Source organism: Eublepharis macularius, chromosome 4, assembly GCF_028583425.1.
Source record: "Eublepharis macularius isolate TG4126 chromosome 4, MPM_Emac_v1.0, whole genome shotgun sequence".
NCBI classification, from domain to species: Eukaryota; Metazoa; Chordata; class Lepidosauria; order Squamata; family Eublepharidae; genus Eublepharis; species Eublepharis macularius.
This window is the reverse complement of record NC_072793.1, coordinates 70,618,320-70,644,953: the sequence shown is the minus strand read 5'-3', so window position 1 is coordinate 70,644,953 and position 26,634 is coordinate 70,618,320. Positions and strand designations below refer to the sequence as shown.

General features: G+C 40.6%; 1 protein-coding gene across 2 annotated transcripts in view; it reads right to left on the bottom strand.

The window, feature by feature from the left end:
- Positions 1-666: 666 nt before the first annotated feature.
- The window catches only part of FNIP1 (folliculin interacting protein 1), a 125,111-nt gene continuing 99,143 nt past the window's right edge, over positions 667-26,634 (bottom strand). For both annotated transcript variants that reach the window (XM_054976204.1, XM_054976205.1), the window contains 7 exons: positions 23,591-23,737; positions 15,442-15,611; positions 13,244-14,675; positions 12,397-12,565; positions 9,811-10,008; positions 6,880-6,995; positions 667-5,148 (listed from right to left, as the gene is read on the bottom strand). In XM_054976204.1, coding sequence (XP_054832179.1) covers positions 5,070-5,148; positions 6,880-6,995; positions 9,811-10,008; positions 12,397-12,565; positions 13,244-14,675; positions 15,442-15,611; positions 23,591-23,737 — 2,311 coding nt within the window. In that variant the 3' untranslated portion in view covers positions 667-5,069. The remainder of the gene's footprint in view (positions 5,149-6,879; positions 6,996-9,810; positions 10,009-12,396; positions 12,566-13,243; positions 14,676-15,441; positions 15,612-23,590; positions 23,738-26,634) is intronic.

Sequence of the window (26,634 nt, the reverse complement as noted above, 5' to 3'; positions counted from 1 at the left end):
AAATAAATTTCATTTTCCTAAGGTTATAGTGCCTGACCATTTTGAAAAATTACCTTTCTGCTGAAAACTGTTTGCTATTCTTCCTTCTTGTGATCTGTTTGTTTAACAAAGTGAGGAAGGAGATCAACAGCTTTTCCATTATTCCCTATGGGGGACTTGTATTTTTTTTTTCCAGGGAGAGGGTTCTGTAATTACCAAGCATCTTGGATTTGTGTTACCATTCCCGAAAATCAAGGTGATGATTCACAACAGTGATTTATGTATATATCTTGAGTATGGGAATTTCATTATGTACACCCCTAATCAGCGATACCTGCTGAGCAGGGTGAAAGCAGGGAGCAGGTGTCTGATTCCAGACTTGGGAATGAAGAACATGGGCACTAGCTACAATCTTAACATCAGTGTGATCATCTCCATGTGAAAGTGGGACTTTGTGCTTATGTTTCTCAAAGAACAGCCACCCCTGTTGCATGGTACATTACTTTTGAGAGTTATAGTATAGTTATAATGAAAGCTGGTTTTCTAAGAAATAACCCTCCAATACTGCACAGAATACCCAAAGACCCTTGGGAGTGTCTGAAGCAGCTCTCTAGATACTGCAAGGGTATTTCATAAGTGAACAAATATCTGCCATCCTAGGTACATAAAAGAAAAATAAACAAGCCATTAAATGGACAATATTGTATTTATTGCACAAAGTTCCCCTAAAATTGGGAATGGTTTTTATAGTACAAGTGCACATCTTGGGAAATTTATATATACAAAAAGAAGAAGATAACAAGTATATACATTTTGCCCATCATATTACACATACCACTATTATTTAGGGGAGAGCAGAGATAAACAGAAAAAAAACATCATGGAATATCTACTTTAATTAACAGAGGTTTTAAAAGACAAGATTTAAAAACCCTGATTTGGGGGGGGGGGGCTCATTTCTCTCTCTCTCTCTCTCTCTCTTTCCTTTTTGACAGCCTTGCATTTACAGTTGCCAGCTGCAGTGGGACAGCATTTGCTAGTATGTATGTGTAATACACTTAAAATATTTTCAGCCTTAGAATTAAGACATATTAATTTTAATGGATGTTGGGAATATTGCAAAATCAAAAAAAAAAGATTAGTTCTGTATCTACATTGTTGTGAAAAACATGAAACATTAAGAGGTAAACACTACAAGTGCTGTTATAGTTCCCTTAAAAAATAAAAACAATCAGGTGTCTGTACCACAAAATTGCATGTACCATAAACAAGAATCAGTCACAGGAAAACATGCCATCATGCTACAGTGTGCTTTGAACAGTGACCATTCCAACAAATACCATATTATGACTATCAAAACAATCTATTCTCACTCTCCTCTAAATAAACCCAATGCTCAGATATTTGTAGGGTGGTGGATGAGTGATTATCTAATGCCCTTAGGAGGCAAATCTGTGAGTTGGATCCAGTGCAAAAATTCCAACTGTGCAAGTGCTCTTGTGCAAGCACATATTTAAGAAAAAGTCCATAGTAGCTGCTTGTACTAAGTCAAACTTATTGTATCCCCACTTGTGTTCCCACTTGCACATGCTATTGTGCAACCAGTTTCTGGCTACTATAATATATAGGAAGTAAAGCGCTAGGTGCTGCACAAGATTATGCCCAAGCAAAACTGCATGAACTCCATTTATGTTTTCATTGGTACACCATTGGATCCAAGCCAGTGTCTCAAATAACTGATCAGATCAAGTTGCCCTGCTGATTCTATGAGCCAGTGCACTAGCAAATAAGTAAGTAGGATGGAGCAATGAGTACTGCTGTACTGTAATGCTGATGTACCTTGTGGCATTAGGTGATGTGAATTGACCCAGGAAGTTGCACTGGCTCAGCTGTTGGAGTTGACATTACTACAACAGTAATGGCTTCCATCCCTTAAGACAGCATAGCAGCCAGGCACAAAGCTGTCACAGAGTACCAAACAAATGGGATGGGCAAGAGACAACTCCTCAAATTGATTTCATAATCATAAAAGGGATAAGTAATATCAGTGTGATGCCTGAAATTCTTTAATAAGCAATATTAATGGAGAGGATAGTGCAGTGATAGAGCTGAGTCCACATAAAATCTGTCAGGGATGCAACCTTGATATTTACACTGAGTAACTGGTTTGCAATGTCAACATGGGAATACTTGAAGCCTTCTATTACTTAATTTTTTTCACTGAAAAAATATATAAAATGTTCAGGATTATGATTTTGAGAGACAAACTGACACCCAGTTTTCTGTCTATGCAAGTGTGTATTTATGAATCCTTTTGGATAGAGTATGCAACAACACAAGCCAGGTACAGATTACATTACAGAAAAAAGGCTTTGCAGCAGTCAATGCTAATTTTTATTTACTGACAATGCTTCAGACCACATTGTTCATATTTAGCTCAGCTGAAAATTTATCTTCTGCAATTTGAGAAAAGCCATATGGCTATTCTCTTGTATTTCTTTTTTCTTTTTAATCGAAATAGGGTCTGAAGTTTAAGATATGACAGGTAAGCACATCTCCGCAATCCACCATGGCTGGCTGTAAAAAATAGAAGAGCTCCATATGCTCAGAGTGGCAGTGGAGTTCCATGCACATATGGAACTCCTGGTTACAATAATTTGCTGCAGTCTCATGCACAATTAAAATCTCATTGCAGCAAACAGGTGTGCAACCCTTTAACTCACGGCACCTGCTAGAAGGTGTTACTCATAGTGAAATCAACCAGAGTGCTCTTATATCAAATCTAATTATTTCACATTTGTTCACTAGAGAAATGGCATGGCTTGCAAAGGGGTTTTCCAACACAATTCTTATTGAATGAAATAGGTGTAATGGGAAGAATCTGAAGGCTGAAGCATTTTCAACAATGAAATTGATATCAGACAATGTACTAAATTCTGGAAAAAAGATGCTAAAGGGTTTCTTTCAAAGGGAAAACACACAAAATGTTACGAAATGATGGGGAACTGCTACAAAAGACAAGATAGCCTTGTTCAAGGGGTGCACATTTTTTTTAAAAAAAGGCAACACAAGCACTCATTCTCTACTCAAGTAGAGAAATCTTGAAAGTATCAATAAATAAATAAATAATGAAAATGAAACCTGTTTTTAAAAGCCAAAAATGCATGGCTGTAAGGAAGACCATGATACAATAGTTGGGATAGTTGCCAACACGAATTCAGTAAGAATGATGTTGCTATCAGGGGGTGTGAATTGCTTTTATCCTTTAACATCTGAGTACAAGATGTGAGTTCCCAGCAGTGTTATCACAGCCTGTAAAGAAAAAAGCTGTAGTCCTTCATGACTAAAGAGTTTCAAGTGTGCTGCCATTTCCCCCCTCCCCTGCAAAAAATGAAATGTCTGTATGATCCATGAAAACTGTACAGCATGGTAGGCGTTATTTTAGTTAATTAAGGAATATCTGCCATTTCTTTCCATTGTGTGCTGGTCTATGAACTTCAGAACATTAAAGAAACTAATGACAAGCATAGTTAATGATGTTTCGCTAGATGCCAGGGAAAACAAGAAAAGATCTTTAATGCCATGTCCCACTATATAAACTGAGGTAGTAAACCTTGTACAGAACATAAGCATTCCATCTGCTGTATGTATTTCATATAACTGATAGGTCCCTCATCAGCAATCTGACAACACCAAGATTGGTGCATGGGGGAAAATACCGAGCACGAGTTAGAACAGTTTTTTTTTAAAGCCTATTGTTAGGAAACAGGTTAAGAGGGAAAAACGAGTACCATGAGGGTAGTATGTCTAAAATGATGCTGATACAGTTATTAAAAAGGTGTGAAAAGCAGAGCCAGCTTCAAATTCCATAGTTACAAAAAGGCTTTCTTTAAAAACCACACACACACACACACACACCACAATTACCTGAGCAATTAAGGACAATATTTTTTTCAAACCAACCTATTCCAATCTTGGATATTTTTGTAAGTGCATTACCATATCTTCTTCATAGTAACTGCCTGGAACAAAGCAGTTAAATCAACAGATAAAATGAATAGGCACATTCCAAAGATACTGAGGCAGCCTTAAGTCTGACTTAAACCAATGGGAAGCATGCATTTACAGTTTAATCCTGTGCAGAATCTCTCCTGTCTATTGACTTTAATTGGTTTAGGCTAGAGTAATTCTGCACAGGATCACACAATTAAGCGCTTAAACCTTCTGGATTTCAAAAGTAACTTAAGGGCATCTATTTTTTCTGAACTGCACCTAAAATAGGACCCAACAAAGACATAAAAATTTGTAATTTCCCCCCCAAAAAATTCAAAACAAGATTCTGTATACAAATTCCAGTTGACATTCTGATCTTTTTTTGTTTTCTGCATCAACGTCAGAATAACAATGAAATCATACTACCAGTTACACAGCCAATCTTATAGAGAACTGACAAACATGTCTTGGCTAGAACTCTCAACTTACTCCATCCAAAATGGACCAAATTCTACAAATACATTTCTGAGCATTAGTAGGGTATTCCTGCCCTTTTAAATGTCCCTCCCTCCCAAGATCTTCAGCTTTTTAATGCAAAAATAGTCAAAGTTGCTACAAATAACTGTAGCTTGATGAGTTTTTTTTACTTTAAATGCTCTCCTAATTGGTACCAAGTCACCCCCAAGCCAGCTGGATTGCTTTTGTGTATAAACAGTAACAGCACTGCGTAGGATCATAAGAAGCCATTCCTCTTCCTTGTATTCTCAGATTTGAATAGCATGTTGTATTCACTTTTGCAGGTCTGCTCAAACCATTTAGAGTCCTTCAAGCTCTAGCATCTTCTCCAATGATCTGAACCTCTGGTCTTAATTTTTAACTTCATTTAAATGAATGGCCAAGAAAAAGAAGGGGCAGGGGAGAGACTCCATTTGTTTGCACAGTATATATTCAGTTGCAGAGGCACACAAGTCAGCTAAAGAAAGCTGTTCAGTTCATTGGCCTGCAGGCACAAAGGAGCCAGGACAAGAGTGGCTTATGTCTGTTTCCTTGTCTTCCATTTTATAAAAAGAAAGTTATTGTCTGTGCCCTTTGGTATTTTAAAGCAAAATCTGGGCAACATATGGAGAATGAGTGCTTGCTACAGCTGCCAATAAAGGGAGGTCACTGGATTCAATCCTAAAAGAAAAACAGGCATGTATTTTCAGTCCACAACGTCAACATCTTGAGGCTCACTGACATTATAGAAATAGGCTTTCTCCTGTCAAGATACCTGTGCTTAGACTATTAATATATCCACAGTTGTACATGAAACAACCTAGCAAACAGAGCTTTGAACTGTCGGACTCTAAATATACTACAGAAATGATATACATTTCTGTAATTAAAGAGCATAGCCGTTTCTTTTGTAAACACGTGGCCCAGTGGCTCTATTCCTGCCCCCATCCCCTGACTGTCTAGTTACAGGTCTGCCCGATTAAAGTGCACAATGTTTTCATCTTCATCTTTCTTGGTAATAAAAGCTGAGTGAACTAAACAAGACACTTCCAATAGATACCAATGAATGTAAGATCAAAATGTTGGGTTTACATTTAGAATGTGTTCCAAATAGATGTTTAATAGATAAGCTCCAAATAGAAAAGAAACATGAGCCAGGAAAATAGGTACTTTTTAATTGTGATTTGATTTTCTTCTTCTGTATCATATTTGGGACTAGCCAGCAACATCAACATCTCCCTCTATTCTTCTTGAAGTATAGATCTCCTGGCCAAAAATATGTAAACAGACTTTGTGCTTCAAGAAGATGGGAGATCCATATTTCAATAAGCCAACAACTGCCAATCTCCCTGTTCCTACTCTTCAACAGTAGGATTGGCAGGGGATGGGCCTGCAATTTGAGACTTACAACCTGATATATGTTAATCAAAATTAAGTCACACTGAACATGATACACAGATGTGAATGTGATTAGGGGCTATGCTACACATGGCTCTGGGGGTCCACAAAGATGAAGTGTCTCCTACACTAATGAAAGAGTGTCTGGAGTGTCTGATAGGGATCAAGTCAGAGAAATTTTTTAAATGCCTTGCCCCCTCAGAAAATTCCTCAATTAAAAATCCTCCAAGCTGCTTTAAACCGACAGGGTTAAATATTGATGCCTGTATTATGCCTATCTTTATTTTCCTAATAAGTTGTAAAGAGCTAGTGGCCCCAATTTCAGCAAATGGGGATTAGATCCTGTAAAGGACTTCTGCTTGTGAGGGTGAGGGGCGTTTTCACTTATTCCTCTTTTATACAGCAAACCTCCACCTCCACCTCCCCTGTCATGTTATTCCCATGGGAGTATTTTGGGCTGCAGTGGGAGAGGGGAAGAGAGAGGAGGAAAATGTTCCACTTACGGAAATCCCTTCCCATCAGTAGAATCCATGAGATCCATGCTAGTGCATTGAAAGACATAACCGCCCTTTCTCCAGTACCATGGCCCCAATCCATGTTGGCTTCCCCCTGTAGCTAAGGTTCATGTTGGAGGGATCCAATGTTGTTTGGCTCGGGATAGTGACCTTAGTTTGGGATCCTGAACTCAAAAGGCTTATTACCTAACAAACATTTAACAATTGTACACTGTGTAAGAAATCTGTGGTATAGTTTTAAAACTTCTCATGTTCAGTTTCTTGACATACTATGCAATTTGCTCTGAACCTTAATAAAAGAGTGGCACAGAAACAGTAATAATTCCATCTAGTCTGGCCACCAAAGAGTTGGATTACTGAAAGCACCTCATCAGCATATCAGCAAAACTCAACAAAATCTCTATAACAGTTTCTACTGGTACTGATGGGAATAATCTTAATAGAATAATCTTAATAGCATAAAGAACAACAGAGAAGCAATACAGAAATGAGATCATACCCCAGCACTACTCCGAGCTCCTTGACATGAACTCGCATCTGGCCTTTGAGATATTCAGACAACATTTTGCTTTTGAAATATAGCTCCTGCAATCGATCTTCCAGGTGCATGACACACTGAGGGGAAATGAAGACAGAAATAATGATATCAAAAACAGTCCCTAACTTCAGTCAAAGACCATGAGAAAGCATATTACAGTCCACCCAAGAATGCTGGCCACTAGGCCTTTTTTTAGGCAATCAGGATAAATATTTGAATATGCCCTGTAGTGCATGTGTCTTTTGTGAAAATATACTGGAATGATGAAGAGCATCTGGGTTAAAGCATAGCTTTGTAAACTATAAAAAAAGGGTTTAAAATGGCTATAATTTGATGTTACAAGTCGTAACAATAGATACACAATGTACCAGCTACCCACAGTCTGGCTGTTGCATAGTTATACATAAGCAGAACTGAGCTGAAACATAGGGACACATTTGTGATAGACTTTAACCCACAAAACAGGATCCCTAATTTAGTGATTATTTAGAAGAACTCTGGCCATGTGATGATGTCATATCATCCAGTTTCTTATGTGAATCCTGAATAGCTGGGATTGCCTAAGGAAAAACCCATATAACAACATAAAAAAAATCAATGCAAATGCTGCAAACTGAAAAAAAGAGAGTAGGAAGCAAATAGTATTCAAAAATATAACCAGGATTAAGGTTATGAAACTTTTTAGCACCCCTCAAACCTGCATCCGCTTCCCTTCTGAGTGAAACAAGCATAGAACTCCCACGTTGGCTATTCTAAAATAAATTCTGTTTACATAAAAGCATGGCAAATAACAAGCAAAGCAAGTAAATGTGCAGTAGCACAGTATTACTTCTGATTGTTTATCAGATGCAAACCTACAATATTTGTTTATAAATAAATAAATATGATGTGCAGACTCTCAGAGATGAATGGAACAATAAATTAGCTCATCCAGTTCTGCCAAAGCAATTGGATATGACTTTAAGCCTTATACCTGTTGCTTCTATGAACCTTAAAACTGTGATATTAAAAGTATGTTTAGGGTATACTGGACATCACAGCGCCTTTTTAGTAAAGGATTAAGTACAGTGTCCAATTGCTGGCATTGTAACTTACAAGATGTGTCTCTCGAGCATATACTTCCTTTGGGGAGGAAGTCATTACTCATATTAATTTTTTATTAGAATATTCATTTATTTTTGAGGATGTTGGAACTTAACCAATGGTCAGTGGTAGGGCTGTGCACGTGTGGGGAGATTTGGTATTCCCGCTTTGGGTTTACCCGAAGTGGGAAACTGATTCGGAATACCCCCAGGAATCACTTCGGTATGCTCCGTGAAGATTTGGAGCATACTGAAGCGAGGGGGGGAACTCCCTACCACCCCCCACCCTCCCTGGGGCAACCCCTCTACCCCCCAACCCTCTGGGGAGACCCCTCCACCCCCCACCCACTTACCTGGTGGCGGGAGGGTCATCAGCTGGGCGGCGGGCTGCCGCTGCTGTGGCAGTGGCGGCGGCAGCACAAGGCAGCACGGCCTGGAGCCAGCTGGCTCCTCTGCCACCGCCCTGCTACCACCCGAGCCTGCGGGTTGGTGGGGAAGGCCGGAGCTGCCTCCTCCAGCCCTTCCTGCCCCTCAAATGGCCACGGCGCTGCAGCCATTTGAGGGGCAGGAAGGGCCAGAGGAGACGGCTCCGTCCTTCCCCCCCCCCCACACAGGCTCGGGCAGTGGCGGCAGAGGAGCTGGCCCGGAGCCACCGCAAGGTAGGTGGGGGGAGGGGGGGTTGATGTTTAAAGGCCCCCGCCGCTGCTTGCAAGCAGCGACGGGGCCCTTTAAACAAGTCCCAAAGCTTTCCGAAGCGTTTCCGAATGCTTCGGAAAGCTTTGCTTCGGTATTCCGAAGCAGGGCCAGCTTCGGGAATACTGAAGCTTGCCGAAACGGGTCCACTTCGGGTATCTTTACCCGAAGCAAAACCCGAATAGCACAAGCTCTAGTCAGTGGAAATGGACTCTCTGTGCCCTTAAAGTAGCTAAGAGACTAGTACTACAGCACTGGAAAGACAAAATTCCAATTCCTGTAACTCATTGAATTAAGAACCTTATAACCTTATCAACATTTGAACATACTGCATATAGATAGCAAATTGCATATGGACTTATTTTTAGATATTTGGAGACCTTTTATAGAAGTTTATGTACAGATTTGCCAGCATTGGTTTTTCTTTTCCTTTTTTGGAGGGTGTGTGTTTCTTTTTGTTCTGTTTTGCACAAATAAATAAACATTTTTTAAAAAAATTAAAATATATGAACTGATCTACAGGATACCTCTGATAAACTTCATAAAATCAGTCTTAATATCTTTCTTTACATTTTATTTGAAGAAATTTTGTCAGCTTACTTTGCAGTACTTAGTGGGTTGGATCCAACTGAATGTTTCCATATATGGAACACTTTCCACCCATAACTTCCCCCTCCTGCTGTAGACTAATTCCCACCCCCACAAAGATGTTCCTGAGAGTCCCTTGTCTGCCAAGCACAGCATTTTGATGGTCATTTAGGGCTGCAGTGGGGTGTGAGAAAGTCATGTTCTCACATGAAGAAATCCTTGAAGCCTTTTACAAGTTCTACAGAAATAAACAGAGGTTGCAAAACAGAACTGTTTGCTTCAATCACCCAAAGTCTTAAGTTTAAGGACACTTTACTTGGAAATAAGCTCTTTTGAACTCAATGAGACTTATTTCCCTATCAACGTGCTTGGAAAATGCATTGGTTTGAGTCAAATGTGTTGAATTAAAAGCTACAGAACAAGCTATATACAAATCTATTTGCTTTTTTGTCAGAAAATGATTCAAATAACTTCATACTGAGATCTGAGTAACCCCTGAGATATTTTAAACAAACTTTTTTTTACTTACAAAATTTGGAGATAAATTATGCTTATAAAGCTGGAGAGTGGAATGAAGCAGGTTGGAGACAAGGTTAGAAACTAACACATCTTTCCCGAGTTTATTGTCAATCATGCGTCTCTGACTACTGGCTACTTGTACTGTCCATTTATCTGTGTCTGCGATAATGCAGACAGCTTCTGCAATTGGTTCATCAAGAACAGAGTGCTAAAAGGCAAAGAAAAGATGGAATGTAACAACACAAAACTCTGAATTCTAAAGACACCAAGTAGATCCAAAGTACTTGTCCAAAAGAGATCCAACAATTCCCACTTAAACTGCTCCCCACCCCCACCCCTGCTGTTCCTGAAGTCACCCCAGTCCCAAGGAGCAGCTTTTTGAGTACTGTGTGGAGGCTGTAGAAAGCAGGGCAAAATGGAAAAACGGAGCCCTCTTCCAGTTCTTTGGATCTAAGCTGTTATTTCTGCGCATGAATGGGATTGAGAAAAGTCCTTGAAAATGCAATTTTAGAATGAAAACTTAGACAAGTGTAACTGTTTATTAAAAGCACTCTCATATATCTTTTGTTCAGGGCTTCGTGCAAAGCTCTAGCTCCACTGAAAACAAAAGCCAAACTCTTATCGCATTCAGTGCAGCCGTGAGCCGGGACTGAACCAAACAACTAGCTCTGCAGGCCCCCAGAAACAGTATCTGTCTTCTGTTGCATCTGACGAAGAGAATTGTGATTCTTGAAAGCTTATGCTACAGTAAAGTTGGTTAGTCTTAAAGGTGCTACTGGACTCTTTTCTATTTTGCTACTACAGACTAACATGGCTAACTCCTCTGGATCTTCTGTTTATGAAACAGAAAATGCCCCCCCCCCCACCACATGGCAAGCAACTTTTGAGAACATTTGAACAGCAGGGCATGATAGCATCATTAAGGTACAGTTGGGGGAAAGATGTATGTTTTTGGTTACATACTTATGTTGCCAAATCTAACAGGCTCAAATAAAAACAAAGATGATTTTTTTTAAAAAAAATACAATTTTATCTATGATGCAAAGAAGAATTAGATGGATATGATTTGACCCATCTAGAATAACCCTGCCTGTTTCTCTTTGCAGTTTTTTTGTATATTGTGACACTTTAACTTTGGCTTCTAATCAGCTGTCATTTAATATTGATAGCAGCAAGTTAGCATATGCATGACTTATGCACAAAGACCAGCAGAGGGAGCACAGGACAAGCTCTTTTTAAACTGAAGTTTTGAAATGTTTGCAGTGTATTCTTTAAGAAATGGAAAGTGTGAAAAAGATTATGGTAAACGTGTCTGACACCAAACCATTTGGACAAATAATTTCTTAACTTCAATTTGACAGCTGCTTTCAGATATTCTCTTTATATTGCCCCTATTCTTTTTAGATATTTGGAGTTAGGAAAAATAGTCTAGGGAAAGATTGTTTCTTTTTTATTATATATGGATAGAAAACATTTATTTCAAAGTGAAAAGCCCCAGAACTGCTATTTGCTTCATCCTGAGTAATTTTGATCTGAAAACTATGGTGACACAGGAAATTTTGGAGAGACAGGCATTTAGGTAAATAGTTGATCTTTAAAAGCAAGGGCATTATTTTTAACTTGTCTGTAATGACAGTAGTTACCTTCAGTGCCAGTAAGAGCCAACACGGCCATCTTTTCTAGGGTTTATTCCCATGCTGGAGCAGATCAAGATCAGTAAATATCAGCAAATCAGTACAGTAAATAGATGGCTAGATAGTGAAGGCCATTTATTACATATGGCTTAGGGGGGATTTTGATTTTAGAGAACCTTAGCCATTATGATAAGGAAGCAGTGTGTGTAGTGGTTAGGATGCTGAACTAGATCTGAGAGACCCAGGTTTCAATCACCACTCTGCCGTGGATATATGCTGTGTGGCCTTGGGCCGGTCACACACACTCAGCTTAATCTTTCCTCACAGGCCTGTTGTGAGGATAAAATGGGAAAGACGAGGACGATGCCAGCCACTTTGGGTACCCGTTGGAGAGAAAGGTGGGGTATAAATGAAGCAAGTAAAATAAATATGAATCTATCTAAAGGGCTCAGAAAACAGAATGCTAAAAAACGTATTGGCCCCAATTCAAAGAAAGCCCAAACTTAATTGGGTTAGTTACAACTAATTTATTCCACTTATTTCAAATGCACTTAGGCACAATTCGTTTTCTGTAGATCAAGGTGTTGTTTTTTAATTTCATCTAATGAAATCTACTACTGATATTGCTACTGATTTAGTTTACTTCGCTTGCTTGGAAAATTGTAAGCAACTTTCCTATGCTTTAGGAAATGTCAACCAAGGCACCTGCAGATCAAATTTTGCACAACACACAATTTATCCATGGTCCTCCATCTGAAATACTGGCTTTATACACTGGACATGTGTTTTATACCCTATGACTGACAACAGTCTTCAATAAATAAGCTTAATAATGAGATTATGGGAATTATACACATTTAATATAGTGCCAGCTTCACTGCAATTCCAGTAGGCTTAGAGAAATATTGCCTTTTGTTAACTGTCAAAGACATAGTTTATCTGTTGCATATAGTTTAAATTACCTGCACAGCGTGCGACAAATCTGACATCAAACAGTGTTTCAGTTTCTCATCATTTCCTATTCCTTGCAAAACAAAGTCAGGTACGTAAGATGAACAGTAGCCACCTAGCAAGGACCTTCCAAAATTGGCAATACTGGGCTGGACAGAGTTCACTTCAATTAATTTTGACCTGAAAGAAAGGTATAACATGGGCATGTATACTACAACTAGGACTGATTTCTCTCTATTGAGCGAAACTATAGGGTTCAATCTAGTGAATAGTGAAGGCACTAATTTCAGTGGGACCTCATCACACTGTCCATCAACCCCTTTGCTGGATTGCAGATCTAAGGACAATAATCTCTTCATCATTGTTGAGCCAATGTTGCTTTAAAAAGACATTTTCAGCTCAAGATCTGCTTAAAGCAAGTAAAGTGTAAAGAAAAATAAATGGACTAGTGCTGAAATTAATAATTGTAACACCTTTTTTTTTTGGTCAACTGCCGTTCTTTTAATAGTCCTTCCTAAATTAGCACGATACTTCACGAAGCGTGAAAGGTAATTAGAGCCTCTTTTAAGTTGCAACCTCAGTGAAATAAGCATCTATTACATTGCTGCTTCTCTTAAATTACTGTCTTGAAGGAAGCCCAGCTGAAATAATCAATGATATATCATTTACATGAGGAAAGTATCATATTTTCTTTGTACAACCTTATCTGGTATTCCTTTGGCAAGCACAAACTAAAAAAAAAAAAAGTTTCTATCCACAGATGAAATTCTTAGAGTTAAATCAGGAGAAACCATTTTGCAAGAATGCAGAGATTAAAATACATTTGTCTAAGTGCTAATTTCACCACAAAATACTTACCCAGGAAAAAGTATCTCCTCTTCTTCAGCCCACTCTTCTTGCTCTACTCCATAGTAGTTATTGGTTGTTCTGGCCACCTCATGAACTGTATCTTCACTTTCACTGTCACCAAGAGCACTGTCTGAACTCTCGTTTCTTGGAATGTCCCAATCTGCACCTGGGTCAGCCTTTTTTTCTAAGCTCTCTCTGTCCCCATGGGGGATACATATAGAGATTTTGTCTCTTTGGTCCTGCTCTGCAAAGCAGTTTTTGCATGTCTCTTGACGCACAGATTCCATAAACTTACAAAATTCACTGGAAGGTTTGCAGTTCCTTGTACATGGTTTTCTGGGAAATTCTAAACTACTGGTGGTGTCTAGAATGTCTGTTGTTGCTTTCACTGGAATATTATCAATAGTCCTAGTTTCAACGGAATTCTCCTCAGGAAAATATTCAAGTGGGCTCACACTTTCCTCATTGTAAGGATTCCAACTCTGAAGCTTATTGGTAACCTGAGGAAATGCTTCAGAAATATTACAATCTCTTGTTTGGTCCTCAAGGGTTTGACTTGCTTCACAGTTCTGATCAGCTGTCACCCCTTCCTCATTCTCTGTCTGGTTGGTGCACCTGGACATTTGATCCACAACTGCTTGACTTCGGACCTCAATATCTGAATCAGGTGACATGGAATCTCCAATGAGGAAAGTCACCTTTGTCTGAGCCTCAGCCATATTACTGCAAGGAATGGCATCAGATGAGACTTTATCAGGTGGTTTTTTCTCTACCACTGAATTAGTTGATTTTCTTACTTCAGCAGGCTGATTATCAGAATCTGATGATGCATCATTCTTCCATGATCCACCTGTTGGTTCCAATCTGGGCCCCATCAACATGCACGTTTCAACTGATGCTGACCCCGTGAAGACCACTTTCTCTAACTTTATATTCAAGCAAGAAGTCAGCATCTCTTTGCATTGCTTAATATCAGCAGTACTTTCTTGGAAGTCAGGAGGTACAGCTCTGTTCTCAGCTGAAGCAGCCTCAGTCTCTAAGAGCTCTGGGGCTTCTGGGGGATCATCCCTCTCCTGTGCTGAAACATCCTCAGTATTTTGACCAGGGTTAAGTGGACACTTGCAATATTTACAGCTGCAGTTAGAAGTTCTCACTTCTTCAGACTCTTTAAGGGACAAGCTGATTCTGTTCTTGTGCACTGTAACCAGAACATACTCAGAATCCTCTACTTCCCCTTTTTCTAGGGTAGTAGTGATAACTGTGCCAGGCATCACTATAGCCTCATCCTCTCCGTTTTCCAGAAGATGAGTCTCTTGCAGTTCAGAGCATCGTATGAAGTAAGTGAGGAAGTACAGCAAACGCTGCACAAGATCTTGCCTTTTGCCAACCACAACCGTTTTTGATAGTCTCACAGGTGACCCAATAGCTCCATACAAGTCTCCTAGAAGAAAAAAATACCAGCATACTAATTACATAACAGACATCAAATTTGGCATCATTCTCAAAACTTGAAATATAACACTTTGAGCGTACCAACTCATACTGCAATGCCTTTAATTGAGATAAATTGAATTCGCAGAATACAAATAATAATTTGAACTATTTTTGAGTGCATATACTAATCATGTTTACTTGGAAGCACATTCTATTGAAACCTGTGCTTAAGGCTAAGTAAATGTGTTTAGGATCAGAATGCTTGCCAAACAAAAAGGTTGCTTTATCCACTTTAATAGATATAAGAATGGACCAATCTCTGCCAGTAGTTCTGGTTTTCTTCCCTCCCCTTCACTGGTACACCTTTCCTCCTTACCATTTAAGCCATAATATATAAAGTGACCACACCATGTTGCTGTGAAGATCAAATGAAAGTGGGTAGCACAACCACATATGCTGCTCTGAGATTCCTGGTGGAAAGGTGGGATATACATCGAACTAATAAAGAGGCTCTATTCATATCTTGGTTATTTGACTTCATTCAGTTCAGTAAAAGAATGCTAGACCAATATTTTATTGCACTGTTTTCCTTCTTTTGCCATGCTTCTGTTTGATTGGTTTGCCTGTGTGATTGGTTTTCCTGTTATAACAATAAACACTTAGTTCTTGGAACAAATAGCTAACAGTGCAATCCTAAACAGAGTTATACTCCTCTAAGCCCACTGACTTAAATTGATTTAGAAGAATAACTGTTAAGGTGGTTTCAAACATACCTAATTGTGCCCATAATGGATTGTATGGATGCGTCTTGGCCAACATGCCCACACTCTGTGAGGAATGCTTTTCTAGAAAGATTTTGATTGGTGGTTGGCCATTTGGCATTACAGTCGGGACCCAAGCCAAGTGGTTTGTCAAAATTGCAGTCAGAAGAGCTGGTAAGAATCTGAAGAATGAAAAATAACCTTTGTCACTCTAACTGATCTTCTACATAATTACAGCAACATGCCTTATATATTTTATATATAACCTGTTTCCTAAAGAGATGATAAATACTTAATGTACACATTAAATGTACACACTCTCATGGATACACACCTTCACACAGTGAGGGGATTTGAGGGTTTGAGTGTGTCAGGGAAGCTGAGAGCAATATTATGAGGAGCGAAGTTCTAGTCAAGAGTCTAAACTCCTGGAAGAATCACTCAAGGAGAAATGGTCAAAGCTGAGTTACCAGACTAAGATGCATCCACCGCTTCAGGAATCAACGGTCACATCAGCATAAGTGACTGACTGTTGGTGATGGGAGCAATGAAATTCTTGAAGACTAGCTACTGGGCATCAGCACAAATGGAAGGTGACACTGGTGGAGCATCTTTCACAGACTTCAGCTAACCCTGATTAGTACTGCGCAGAAGGTGGCAATGGTAAATCACTTCTGATAATCTCTTAAACCCTATGATGCAACAATCCAAAATGAAAGAAAGATATAGTGCTGGAAGACAAGGCACCCAGGTCGGATGGAACTCAACTGGCTACTGGGGAAGAGCTGAGGACCAGTACGAATAGCGCTATTCTTAATTATGGGACTGGATTAAAGCTGAAAGGATGTACAGTTGTGGATGTGAATAGATGCAAAAGGAAGGTCCAAAGTGTGCAACACACATAATAGGAACATGGAATGTGAGAAGTATGGTCATGTAAGCTAGAAAGCATAAAACAAGAAATGAAACATTTAAACATTGTAATTCTAGGTATGAGTGGACTCTTTTTGATTTTGCTACCACAGACTAACACGGCTAACTTCTCTGCAAATATGGACTGAATGAGGACATTTTCAGTCAGATAGTTACGAAGTATTTTTCTGCGGAAATGACAAACTCAAAAGAAACAGTGTTGCTCTAATAATGAGGTAGGACATAGCACAAGCAGTAAAGAGCTGTAACACGAAGCACGGCAGATTAATATTAATCAGACTTCATGGAAGGCCAATTAACATAAACTTCATTCAAGTTTATGCCTCAACCAGAGGTGTGCAATTTGGGTTTCTGATTTGGGATAAATACCTGAATCAGACCCGATTTGTAAAGATTGGGATTTCCAAATCAGGCCCAGAATACTGGTCCCGATTTGGAAATACTGTCTCAAAGCATTCCTGGGCTTCAGCTGACCTGTGGGGGAGTTAAATGGGCCCTGGAGTTAAAGGGGCCTTTTCTGGGCTGCAGATGGCCCATAGAGGGTAAAGAACAGATTTGCAATACTAAGTTTAATTTAGTGTAAACCAGAAGAACTATGGGTAGAAACCAGAGAGATTATCTAGGAAGAATGTGCAAATGCTATTCCGGTAGCCAAATGAAAGGAAAAGCCTAAATGGATGACTGAGGAAACTCTTAAAATTGCTAAAGACAGACAAGAAGCAAAAGCAAAAGGTGACGGAAATAGACAGAATTCTAAACGCAGCTTTTCAGTGACTTTCACACAGAGACAAAGAAATCTATTATAATAACTAATGCAAAGAAATAGAAGAGAACAACAAAAAAGGAAGAACAAGAGATCTGTTTCACAAGATCCAGGAAATCAAATGGAAATTCAAACCATGGCACAGGATGCTGAAAGCTCAACATGGAAATACAGTTGCCGATTAAGACAAAATAAAGAAAAGATGGAGACAATACATGGAACTATACAGAAGAGATGGAAGGATGACAGATACCCTCAAAGAAGAATCTTGAGACAAAGAATCAGAAATCTTAGAAAGTTAAGTAAAAGCTGCACTCAAAGCAATTGGGAGAAACAAAACACCTGGAGTCGATTGGATACCAATAGAGTATGTTGACTTCTTTACCTTTCTCTTCAGGGAGCAGGAGAAGAAGGATAAAGAGGATCTGGATGACAGGGACAAAGAGCGCCTTAAGCGACACAAGATAGACAGGTCCTGGTCCAACTGGCTGCCGGGATTTCTGATTTATGTAGGTGTCATAGCCCGCACTCAACCCTGGAGGGCTGCCCCCTTATTCCAGAACATGGGCATTATCTACAGCGGGTATTCAGACTTTGTCAGGGCAGCTTGGCTGCAATACGATGAAGAATTCCAGATGCGTGCAGCCCTTAACCCCTTTTTGCTATGGCTGTAGTTGATGTCCCCGGCAAAGCCTAATGTGGGTGACGGTTCAGATAGTAGGTACCTTGTGCAGCAGTCTTCTTCAGTATCTGCATCAGGATCTGGCACCTGCACCTCCGCGAGGCAGTCGGTTCAACCCCGGCTGCTTTGCTGGGAGTTTTCCTCCCAGGGGGTTTGCAGCAGGAAGGGTTGCAGGGTTGGGCATGAGTGCTCCGTATGTAGGGGGCCCCATTTATTCACAGCGCGCAAACTATTTAAGTCGTTTGGCAAGCGAGGGGGCGGTTCGGGGGGGGGGCTGCAGGCTTCTGGAAAAGGGCTCCAGCCCAATAAATCTGAGAGTACTTGAGGCCATGCTGGCCAGTTACTCAGGCGGGCTGATGCTCAGTTTTTGAAGAAAGGTTTTTCTATTGGTTTTTGTATCACATTTCAGGGCCCTAGATCCTCCTTCATGTCACCCAATTTACGTTCCGTGGTTGGCATGGAGGAGGTCGTCAAAGCCAAGATAGCAAAGGAGTGCGCAGAGGGGAGGGTTCTGGGGCCATTCCCTTCTCCACCTGTTCCCCGTTAATGGGTCTCCCCCTTGGGGGTTGTTCCCAAGAAAGCAGCCGGCGAGTTTTGGCTCATACATCATTTGTCATGCCCTAGGGAAGTTCTGCAAACGATGACATTCCTGAGCATCTTTGTTTGTTACATTACACTTCCTTTGACCAAGCGGTCAGTGTAGTGAGGAGGTATGGACCTGGGGTGGAGATAGCGAAATGCAACATTAAGTCAGCATTTTGCCTTCTCCCTGTCCATCCTGAGTTGTTGGGCTTTTGCTTTGAAGGCCGGTTTTACATGGATAGAGCGCTTCCCATGGGATGCTCCATTTCGTGTGCGGCCTTTGAATACTTTAGTTCGTTCCTGGAGTGGGCACTGCTTCACTGGCAATGGTGACAGGACATGGCCCATTATTTGGACTACTTTCTTTTTGTGGGCCCGGCGGGTTCTGGTCAGTGTGTCTGGCTTCTGGAAGACTTTGTTAGACTTCCCAAGGAACTCAGTGCACCTCTGGCTCATGAAAAGACCGAGGGCCCATCTCAGATTCTTACATTTCTGGGCATAGAGTTGGACATGGTGTGATAAACCTCGCGGATAAACCACAAACCTGGCTAATAAGCTCCAGGATCTTAAGGCTCAATTGCGAGGCCTTCTTGGAAGCTGGAAGGTTTCGCTGTTGGAGCTGCAGCAGGTACTGGGTTACCTCAATTTTGCATGCCAGGTGGTGGCCCCAGGTAGAGCCTTTTTAAGGCACTTTTGCAAGGCCATGGGTTCCCTTAGGCTTCTGCATCACTAACCACAGATCACCGGGAGTGAGAGAGGACTTGGCTGTTTGGGTAGAGTTCTTGGAATCATTTAATGGGGTATCATTTTGGAGGCGGGATTTATAGGTAAGAGGGGAATTACAGGTTTCCTCCGACGCCTCCAGCTCAACAGGCTTGGGGATTTATTATAGGGGACATTGGTGCACAGCCCAATGGCGAGACGACTGGGTTGAAGCTGGTCTTTGTAGAGACTTGACATTCCTTGAATTTTTCCCAATCCTAGTGGCAGTTTACTTGTGGGGGAATGAGATTGCGAACCACTCTGTGCACTTTTGGTGTGATAATATGGCAGTCACATGGTTAATTCCCTCTCTTCTAAATCAGCTAAGGTGAAGAAGCTGGTCCGTACTTTTACACTCAGATGCTTACACCTTAACATTTTGTTCTCAGCCAGGCATGATGTACCTGGCATGAAAAACTGAGTGGCAGAAGCTCTGTCTCGCCTGTAGATGAAACAGTTTCGTCAGCTTGCCCCTGAGGCCGACTTGTTGCCGGCTCAGATGCCTCCAGATCTCTGGAGGATTGGAAGCACGAGGCCTGCAGGGCCATTCAATTAGCCTTGTTCCCCAGTACCCAAAGTGTATGACCATGCAGTACAGCATTTCACCGGGTTCAGGCGAGAGGGTGGTCTCAGGCAGTTGTGGCCCATCCCGGTGGAACACTTGTTACGTTTTTGTGTGTTCCAGAAAGTTAAGGGACAGGTGGTCATAGAATCATAGAGTTGGAAGGGGCCATACAGACCATCTAGTCCAACCCCCAGATACATCAGAAGCCAGCTGGCGGCTCTGGCTTTTGCTTCAAAGGTGCGAGGCCTTGCCACTTCCATGGGTGACTTCCGCATTCGGAAGATGTTGGAGTGGTGGTCCCACGAGGCTGGAGCACCCAAAGACCAAAGGCAGCCCATCTCCCTGGGAATTCTTTTAGGGTTGAAGGCATTGTGGGTTGAGGTTTGTCATTCTATGTTCAAGGAGGTGCTTTTCTATGCGGCCTCCTTGACAGCCTTTTTAGTGTGCTGAGAGTCAGCAAGCTGGTTCCCCAGTCTCTTAACAATCAATCTGGTCCTGCCTTGCTTGCCAAGGATGTAAAATTTGAGGGGAGCAGAGTTCTTATAATGATCCGCCACTCCAAGACGGATCAAATACAAAAAGGTGCGGCGGTCACCCTCAGACCCTGCGAGGTGAGGGATTTGTGCCGTTTTAGCTCTCTGGAATTATATTGAACTCAAGAACGAGCAGGGAATCTTATTTCACCATTCTGACAGGTCCCCGTTGACCAAGTACCAATTTTGGATGGTCACAGGGCAGGTGCTTTAATAAATTAGGTCTGGCAGGTGTCAGATTTGGAACCCATTCATTCCATATTGGTGTTGCATCCACTGCCATTGCCATGGACTTCTCAGGTTCAGACATTCAGAGAGTGGGGCGTTAGTGTTCTTCGGCTTATTGGGCATACATTCGGCTGCTTTAGACGAGTTAACTTTTGATGTGTTTGCTGATACTGTTTTCTCTTCTAGGTGCTGTTGTTCGACAGGAGAGGCTGTGGATCCTCATCTGTGGCCACAGCATGATTTTCTGGGCAGTCCACCAGGCCAAGAGGATGGCGATCGGGTCTTAGCTTGGCCTGGGCCAGTGGGCCACCATCAAATAGCCAGGTGGAAGAGGCCTTTGGTGGTCCAGGCTGCTGCCTCTCTTGTTTGAGAGAGGAGTGATCCTCCGCCTCATATATTGGTCATTCACCTGGGCAGGAACGACCTCAGATTGATGAAGGGTAAGACCCTTTCCTTGCAAGCGCAGGTAGACTTGCAGGAGATTGGCAAGCAACGGCCGGGCATCCTGATTTTCTGGTCGACAATACTTCCACGCTGGGTGCAGCAGGAAGCAATGGACCCCAAAGCCATAGAATGGGATAATGCTAACAGAACCCTTTTCAAAGCATTAGTAGCTGGGTTGGGAATTTATTTGCCACATCCGCAAATTAGGGCCAAATTTGCAGACTTCTACTGAGGGGATGATGTGCACATTTCACATAAGGGTAACAGCATATTTTTACATGATTTTCGGCAAGGGCTCAGGTTGGCTTTAAGCCATTTGTGGGGTGCTTCGGCCTAAGCTGAGGCTCGGCCTCGGCGGTGGCTGGTGAGAAGTTAGGGGGAAATGAGCAGGCCAGTAAGCACCCTTGGCATATCCCCACTGTTGAGAAAACTGGGGTGTGTCAGCAGCTGGCCGCTTTATGGCCCAGTTGCAAGGACAGATGCCCTGGTGGGGGAATCCCTGGACAAGCCAGTCTGCCCCCCGCAGCTTTCCATTGGGTGGGGGAGCTTTAAAACGGGTGAACCACTTAGCCAGGCCAGGCTGGGTACCAGCCATACAATGGATGGCTTGCACCTAGGGCAGCGGATGACAGGTTGGGGCGGAGGTCCAGGAGTGACCCCAACTACCTGTACCGGTAGTTTAGGCCCTTGCCATGTTTGATAATATGTTGCTGTTACGTTAATAAAGTGGCCCTTTAGTTCCCAACTTGTGTGTCTGCATCTTCATTCCCACTGTGGTGGCAATTGCAGATACCAGGGACAGTCAAAAAGACAAATAAGTGGATTCTAGATCACACTGAGCCTGAATTCTTCCTAGAAGCTAAAATGACAAAACTGAGGCTATCATACTTTGGTTACACAACATGAGAAGACAAGACTCTCTGGAAAAGTCAGTAATGGTAGGAAAAGTTGAAGGCAGCAGGAAAAGAAGAGGAAGACCCAAAATGAGATGGGGGGGAAGACTCAATAAAAGAAGCCACATCTGAGCAAGTCTGTTAATGATAAGATGTTTTGGAGGTCTTTCATTCATAGAGTTGCCATAGGTTGGAGGAAACTTGACAGCACAGAACACACACACACACACACAAACACGCAAGACATTTCCAACTTCAGGCATGATCCAAACCCCTATATTCAGATTTTTAAGCCTTTATGGTTCTGTGGAAGTTAGGCCTGATTGTGTTGAACACTGAAACAGTGTTGTTCTGAAACCAGGCTATAACATTCCACTGTACAGATTTTACAACGGCACAGTATTTAACAACTGAGAAAATATAGTTAACATCTGGTGATATGTAGCTGGTAACCTCCTAGCATCTGATTTCGGTCCTGTTTGAGGCTTGAGGGTTTAATAGTTTTGTCTCTAAATTTCTGTTTTGTTCAAGTATATCATTACATCAGCCGACATCAGATTTCATTAAAGTCTTAAAAGGAGGCTACATTTTTGAGATTTCTCTTTTAAGTTCTACAGTACATTAAACAGTGCTAGATATAGGTATACCACAATTTTGACATGAAGAGGTTGAAAAACTCCAGCAAAACTTTACTATTTTTAGAACATGAGATGAAAGTTATTCTTCACTTTAAACAGAATTTTATACTTTTAAAAATGTGGATTCAATATCAAGCAGTTGTTACTATTTCCAATACATCAATGATGCTCTTAAAATTCCTATAAACTGCAACGGGTGGTGTACATGCAGGTTAATGGATTAACAAAACTTTTACATGCTATCAAACAGTCATTACAAGTTTTTCAAGAGCAGTCTGGATTAATTTATACATGTATTTCTAGTGAACCTTTGCCTCAAGTCATGCCAAATTAGATGTTTTCCTAAGAGTTCCATGAATCCCCTAAAACTTTTCTTCCAATTCAGCTCAGGACTGTGATCAAACAGCAAGAAGGGGGTTGCTTCTTTCCATTCCACGGAGCATTCCTGTCTGGGACTGTTTCCAATCAAGAAAATGGCATAGGTGGGAGGCTTAAATCGTTCACCCTTTGTGCTGCAGTCCTAATCTGAATCAGGCCCCCTTAATGCCAGCTATTTAAACAGCCATAAAAAACTGTTGAGAGTGTCATTCACAGAACGCCCAGCAGCCCCTCTGGTTTGGCTCTTAGTAGTAAGAAATCAGGCTGGTTACTTTGCAGCACAATCTGAGCAACAAGATACAAGTGCTCTGCATAAAAGAATCTGAACTGCAATAGTCCATGGAAATGACTTGTCGTGCTAAAAAAAATACTGAAGATTTCATCTGATCTTCCATTTAGCACCATACAGAAAGAACATCTTTGGGATCCAATGCATGACATCTTCTCTTTCATGTAGGAGGTTTGTAGCTTTTTTATAACAGCATGATACTTGCTGCACTTACTAGTATTTTGCTTTAGTTAGCAATAACTTCTCTTACTACTTTGGTTAGAAGGATTGCCCTCCACATATCATCACATGCTTTCTCAACACTTGCACTCTCCTACTTTGACTTTGTGTAACTATTGTTTCTAAACATGAACCTGAAGGAGGTACTGGCAAACAATGTGCTTTATTCTTGTCTTTTTAAAAGAGTGGTAGTTCATCTCAGACAGCACATAAATCTTTTACATTAAGAGTAAAAAGAAAAGAATGCCATACTGGTTTTTGGATGCCTGTTCCATTAAGAAAGTAAATTCCTTCATAAAGCGATGGCAAAGCTGGTTCTTCTCAGAAACTCCCGACATCATGGTAAGCCACACGGGTTCTGCAATCCGTGGCATGGTGTAGAGATTACAAATTGTTGTTCTAAATTAAAAAGTAGAAAAAGAGGTCACACAACACAAACAAATCTGCCGTCCATGAACATCAGAACAAACCTCTATTTTTGATGGGCACAAACATCACTTGTTCTCATGTTACTCTCTCCATTTCCATTCATGCACTATGCATGACTGAAAGTTTGTTGGGTTCACAAGATCCAATTTGCTGTGATGTCATAATGCAGACTCATTTCCTCCCCTCAAATCAGGATTCAAATCATTTGGAATCCCTGTTTCTGGTATGAAACAAGTCCAGTTTACATAAGTGCATCAAACTGGGAAATTGGAGTTTGAATGACAGTTTCACAAACCAGGAACATTTCAATTTGTGTGCCATGAATAAACACAGCAGAAAATGGAAGAGGTTAGAACGAAGTGCACAAGCTGTGTTTGTGATCGTAATAAGGGTGTTTGAAAACACCCACTAGTTCTAAAGTTACACCAAAAGTAGAATTCAAACAAAGAATGTTTCAGTTCCACTTTACGTTTACGTATTTGTTACATCTGTATACTGCAACTCTTTATACTCAAATATGAGAGCAGTCATTTATCTCCACAATAATCCTGTAAAATAGGTTAGGTTGAGAGACAAAGTATTTAATTTAGACAATAAAATCAAAATTAAACACATATACATATAATCATATATACATCCAACCTTCTAATCATACAAATAAAGATACTGGGGTACAGTTTTCAACCTTCTCTTTCTAGAAGAATCTTCCTGCCCCAAAGCCAGTGCTGCCTATAAATATGAAACTGAACTTTATATATTGTATGAAGTATAGAGGTGAGTCAGAATCATGAAACCAAAACTTACTAATGGGAAGTAAGGCAACTATGTTCTCAAGCTTCATAAGATCTAGCTAAAAAGAAACACAAATACTACATTCTTTAGATAAAAGTAGCAAGTTCAAATATCCCTTTCAAAAACAGCAATGTTCCATGGTATTTCAGTATCTAAATGATCTAAAAATATATGATTTTTGCTTAGTTCAATGCTATCAGGATGGACTCTGTTTAAATATCAAGCCAAAAACTGCATACAGAGATAGTTAAGTACAATCCCACTGTGCTGGCAAAAATAGTCTCAATTTCATTTTAACTTTAACATTACAATTGTACTCCAGCATTAAAGAAGTTATAAAATATCCCAGTAATAGGGAAGGATGTAAATAAAGTTGAAAGAGAATTTTCTTCTTCCTTTATCATAATACTAGAACTCTGGTAACTCAAGAAATTTTAATGGCAAGAGATTCAAAGCAGATGAAATCAATTACTTTTTGACACAATGATTTTATGGAATTTGCTGCCACAAGGACTGATCATGGTCACTGGCTTAGATGGATTAAAAAAAAATCATAGATGATCAATCTATCAGCAAAATACAGCCTCCTCATTCAGACACCATTCCACTCTCTCTGAATACCAGATGCTGAGTGAGGGGAAAAGAGAATACAGAGTTTTTTGTAGTCTGCTTGTGGGCTTCCTGGAAGTATCTGATTGGCTATTGCTGGAGACAGGATGTTGCACTGGATAGACCCTTGGTCTAATCCAGTAAATTCATCTTATGTTGCACAAATACATACAGTATTTTATCTTATGCAAGACTTAGGTTTTGTCACAGGTATGCCATCAAAAAAGGGAGGGGGGCTTCTTACTTGCATACAAGTTACAGTCATGTCCAATAATAAATTATTGTGTGTATATAACATTTTAAACAGCGTCATCTTGAATTCAGGATTGACTTCCTCTTCAGCATATACAGTATCATTTACATAACTTTAGCACAGAATCACAACTAAGTGGACGCATGTCAGTTGCAGAGGGGTGTATATTAGGCATTGGGTAAACGGATGAAAATATGGATGGAACATATGGGTGAGATAAGGGTAAAACTTGGAATGGTCAACCTTGAAGGAGATTAGGGAGATTAGGAAAAATTAAAGATTTTTGTGGCACCTTAAAGACCAACACATTTATTGTGACATAAGCTTTTGTGACTCAGAGCTCACTTTGCCAAAGGTATGAAGTGTTACATGGAGTTGGTAGAAAGATTTATATCTAAAGTTACAAACAGTAAAGTAGGATGCATCTGGAGAGTGTCAATATATAACCCTAGTTTCATTCTATTTAGTGGTCTGCACCAACACTAGAAAATTCATTTACTCTTTTAACTGAATCTTGTTGTCCTCTGTGCCCTGCAATGTAATATTCTCTTCTTGGAAACTAGGCCTTCTAACCTTGACAATAACTCCCTGCCCCATCTTTATAAGTCACCTTTCTAAGGCTTGTAGTTTTGTTATGATGTAGCAAACTAACACAGCTTCTCCTCATGCACCAGGGAAAACTGGAAATGATGTCAAGCCGCTCTAGGAATCACTAGAAATGGTTTTTCCAAAGAAGTGACATCACATGATGCTAACCTTTAAAAAATTAGGTGGCCTGGGCAACCCCACCTACAAGGTCAGAAACTTGCAGTTTCCCCCTTAGCAGTGCTGACTCCATTTATACTATCTCAATTCACCCTAGGATTTGGGGAAGGGGGAGATCAGAAAAAAACACTTCCCACAAGATTAACATTTAGCCCCTGGGCTCTATCCACGTAATTTACAAAGGGTCATATATTAGACATGCCATATATTTGTTAGCTTCCAAAGAGAGTGTAGAACCAAATTTCAAATTTGTATCATGGAGGTTCTGTCAATTTCAAATGCTTAAAATAGGAAACAAAATGAAGCCGTTGGCTTCTGCTTTTGCAAAAACAAAACTCAAAGTAAGCTCTCAGAAAGCAGTTCAAGTAAGGTGGGGGAGGGGAGGAAACAGTTTCTGTTCTAATACCAAGATATTAAGCTATTTGTTTTCGTTGAAAGGCTAGCTCGA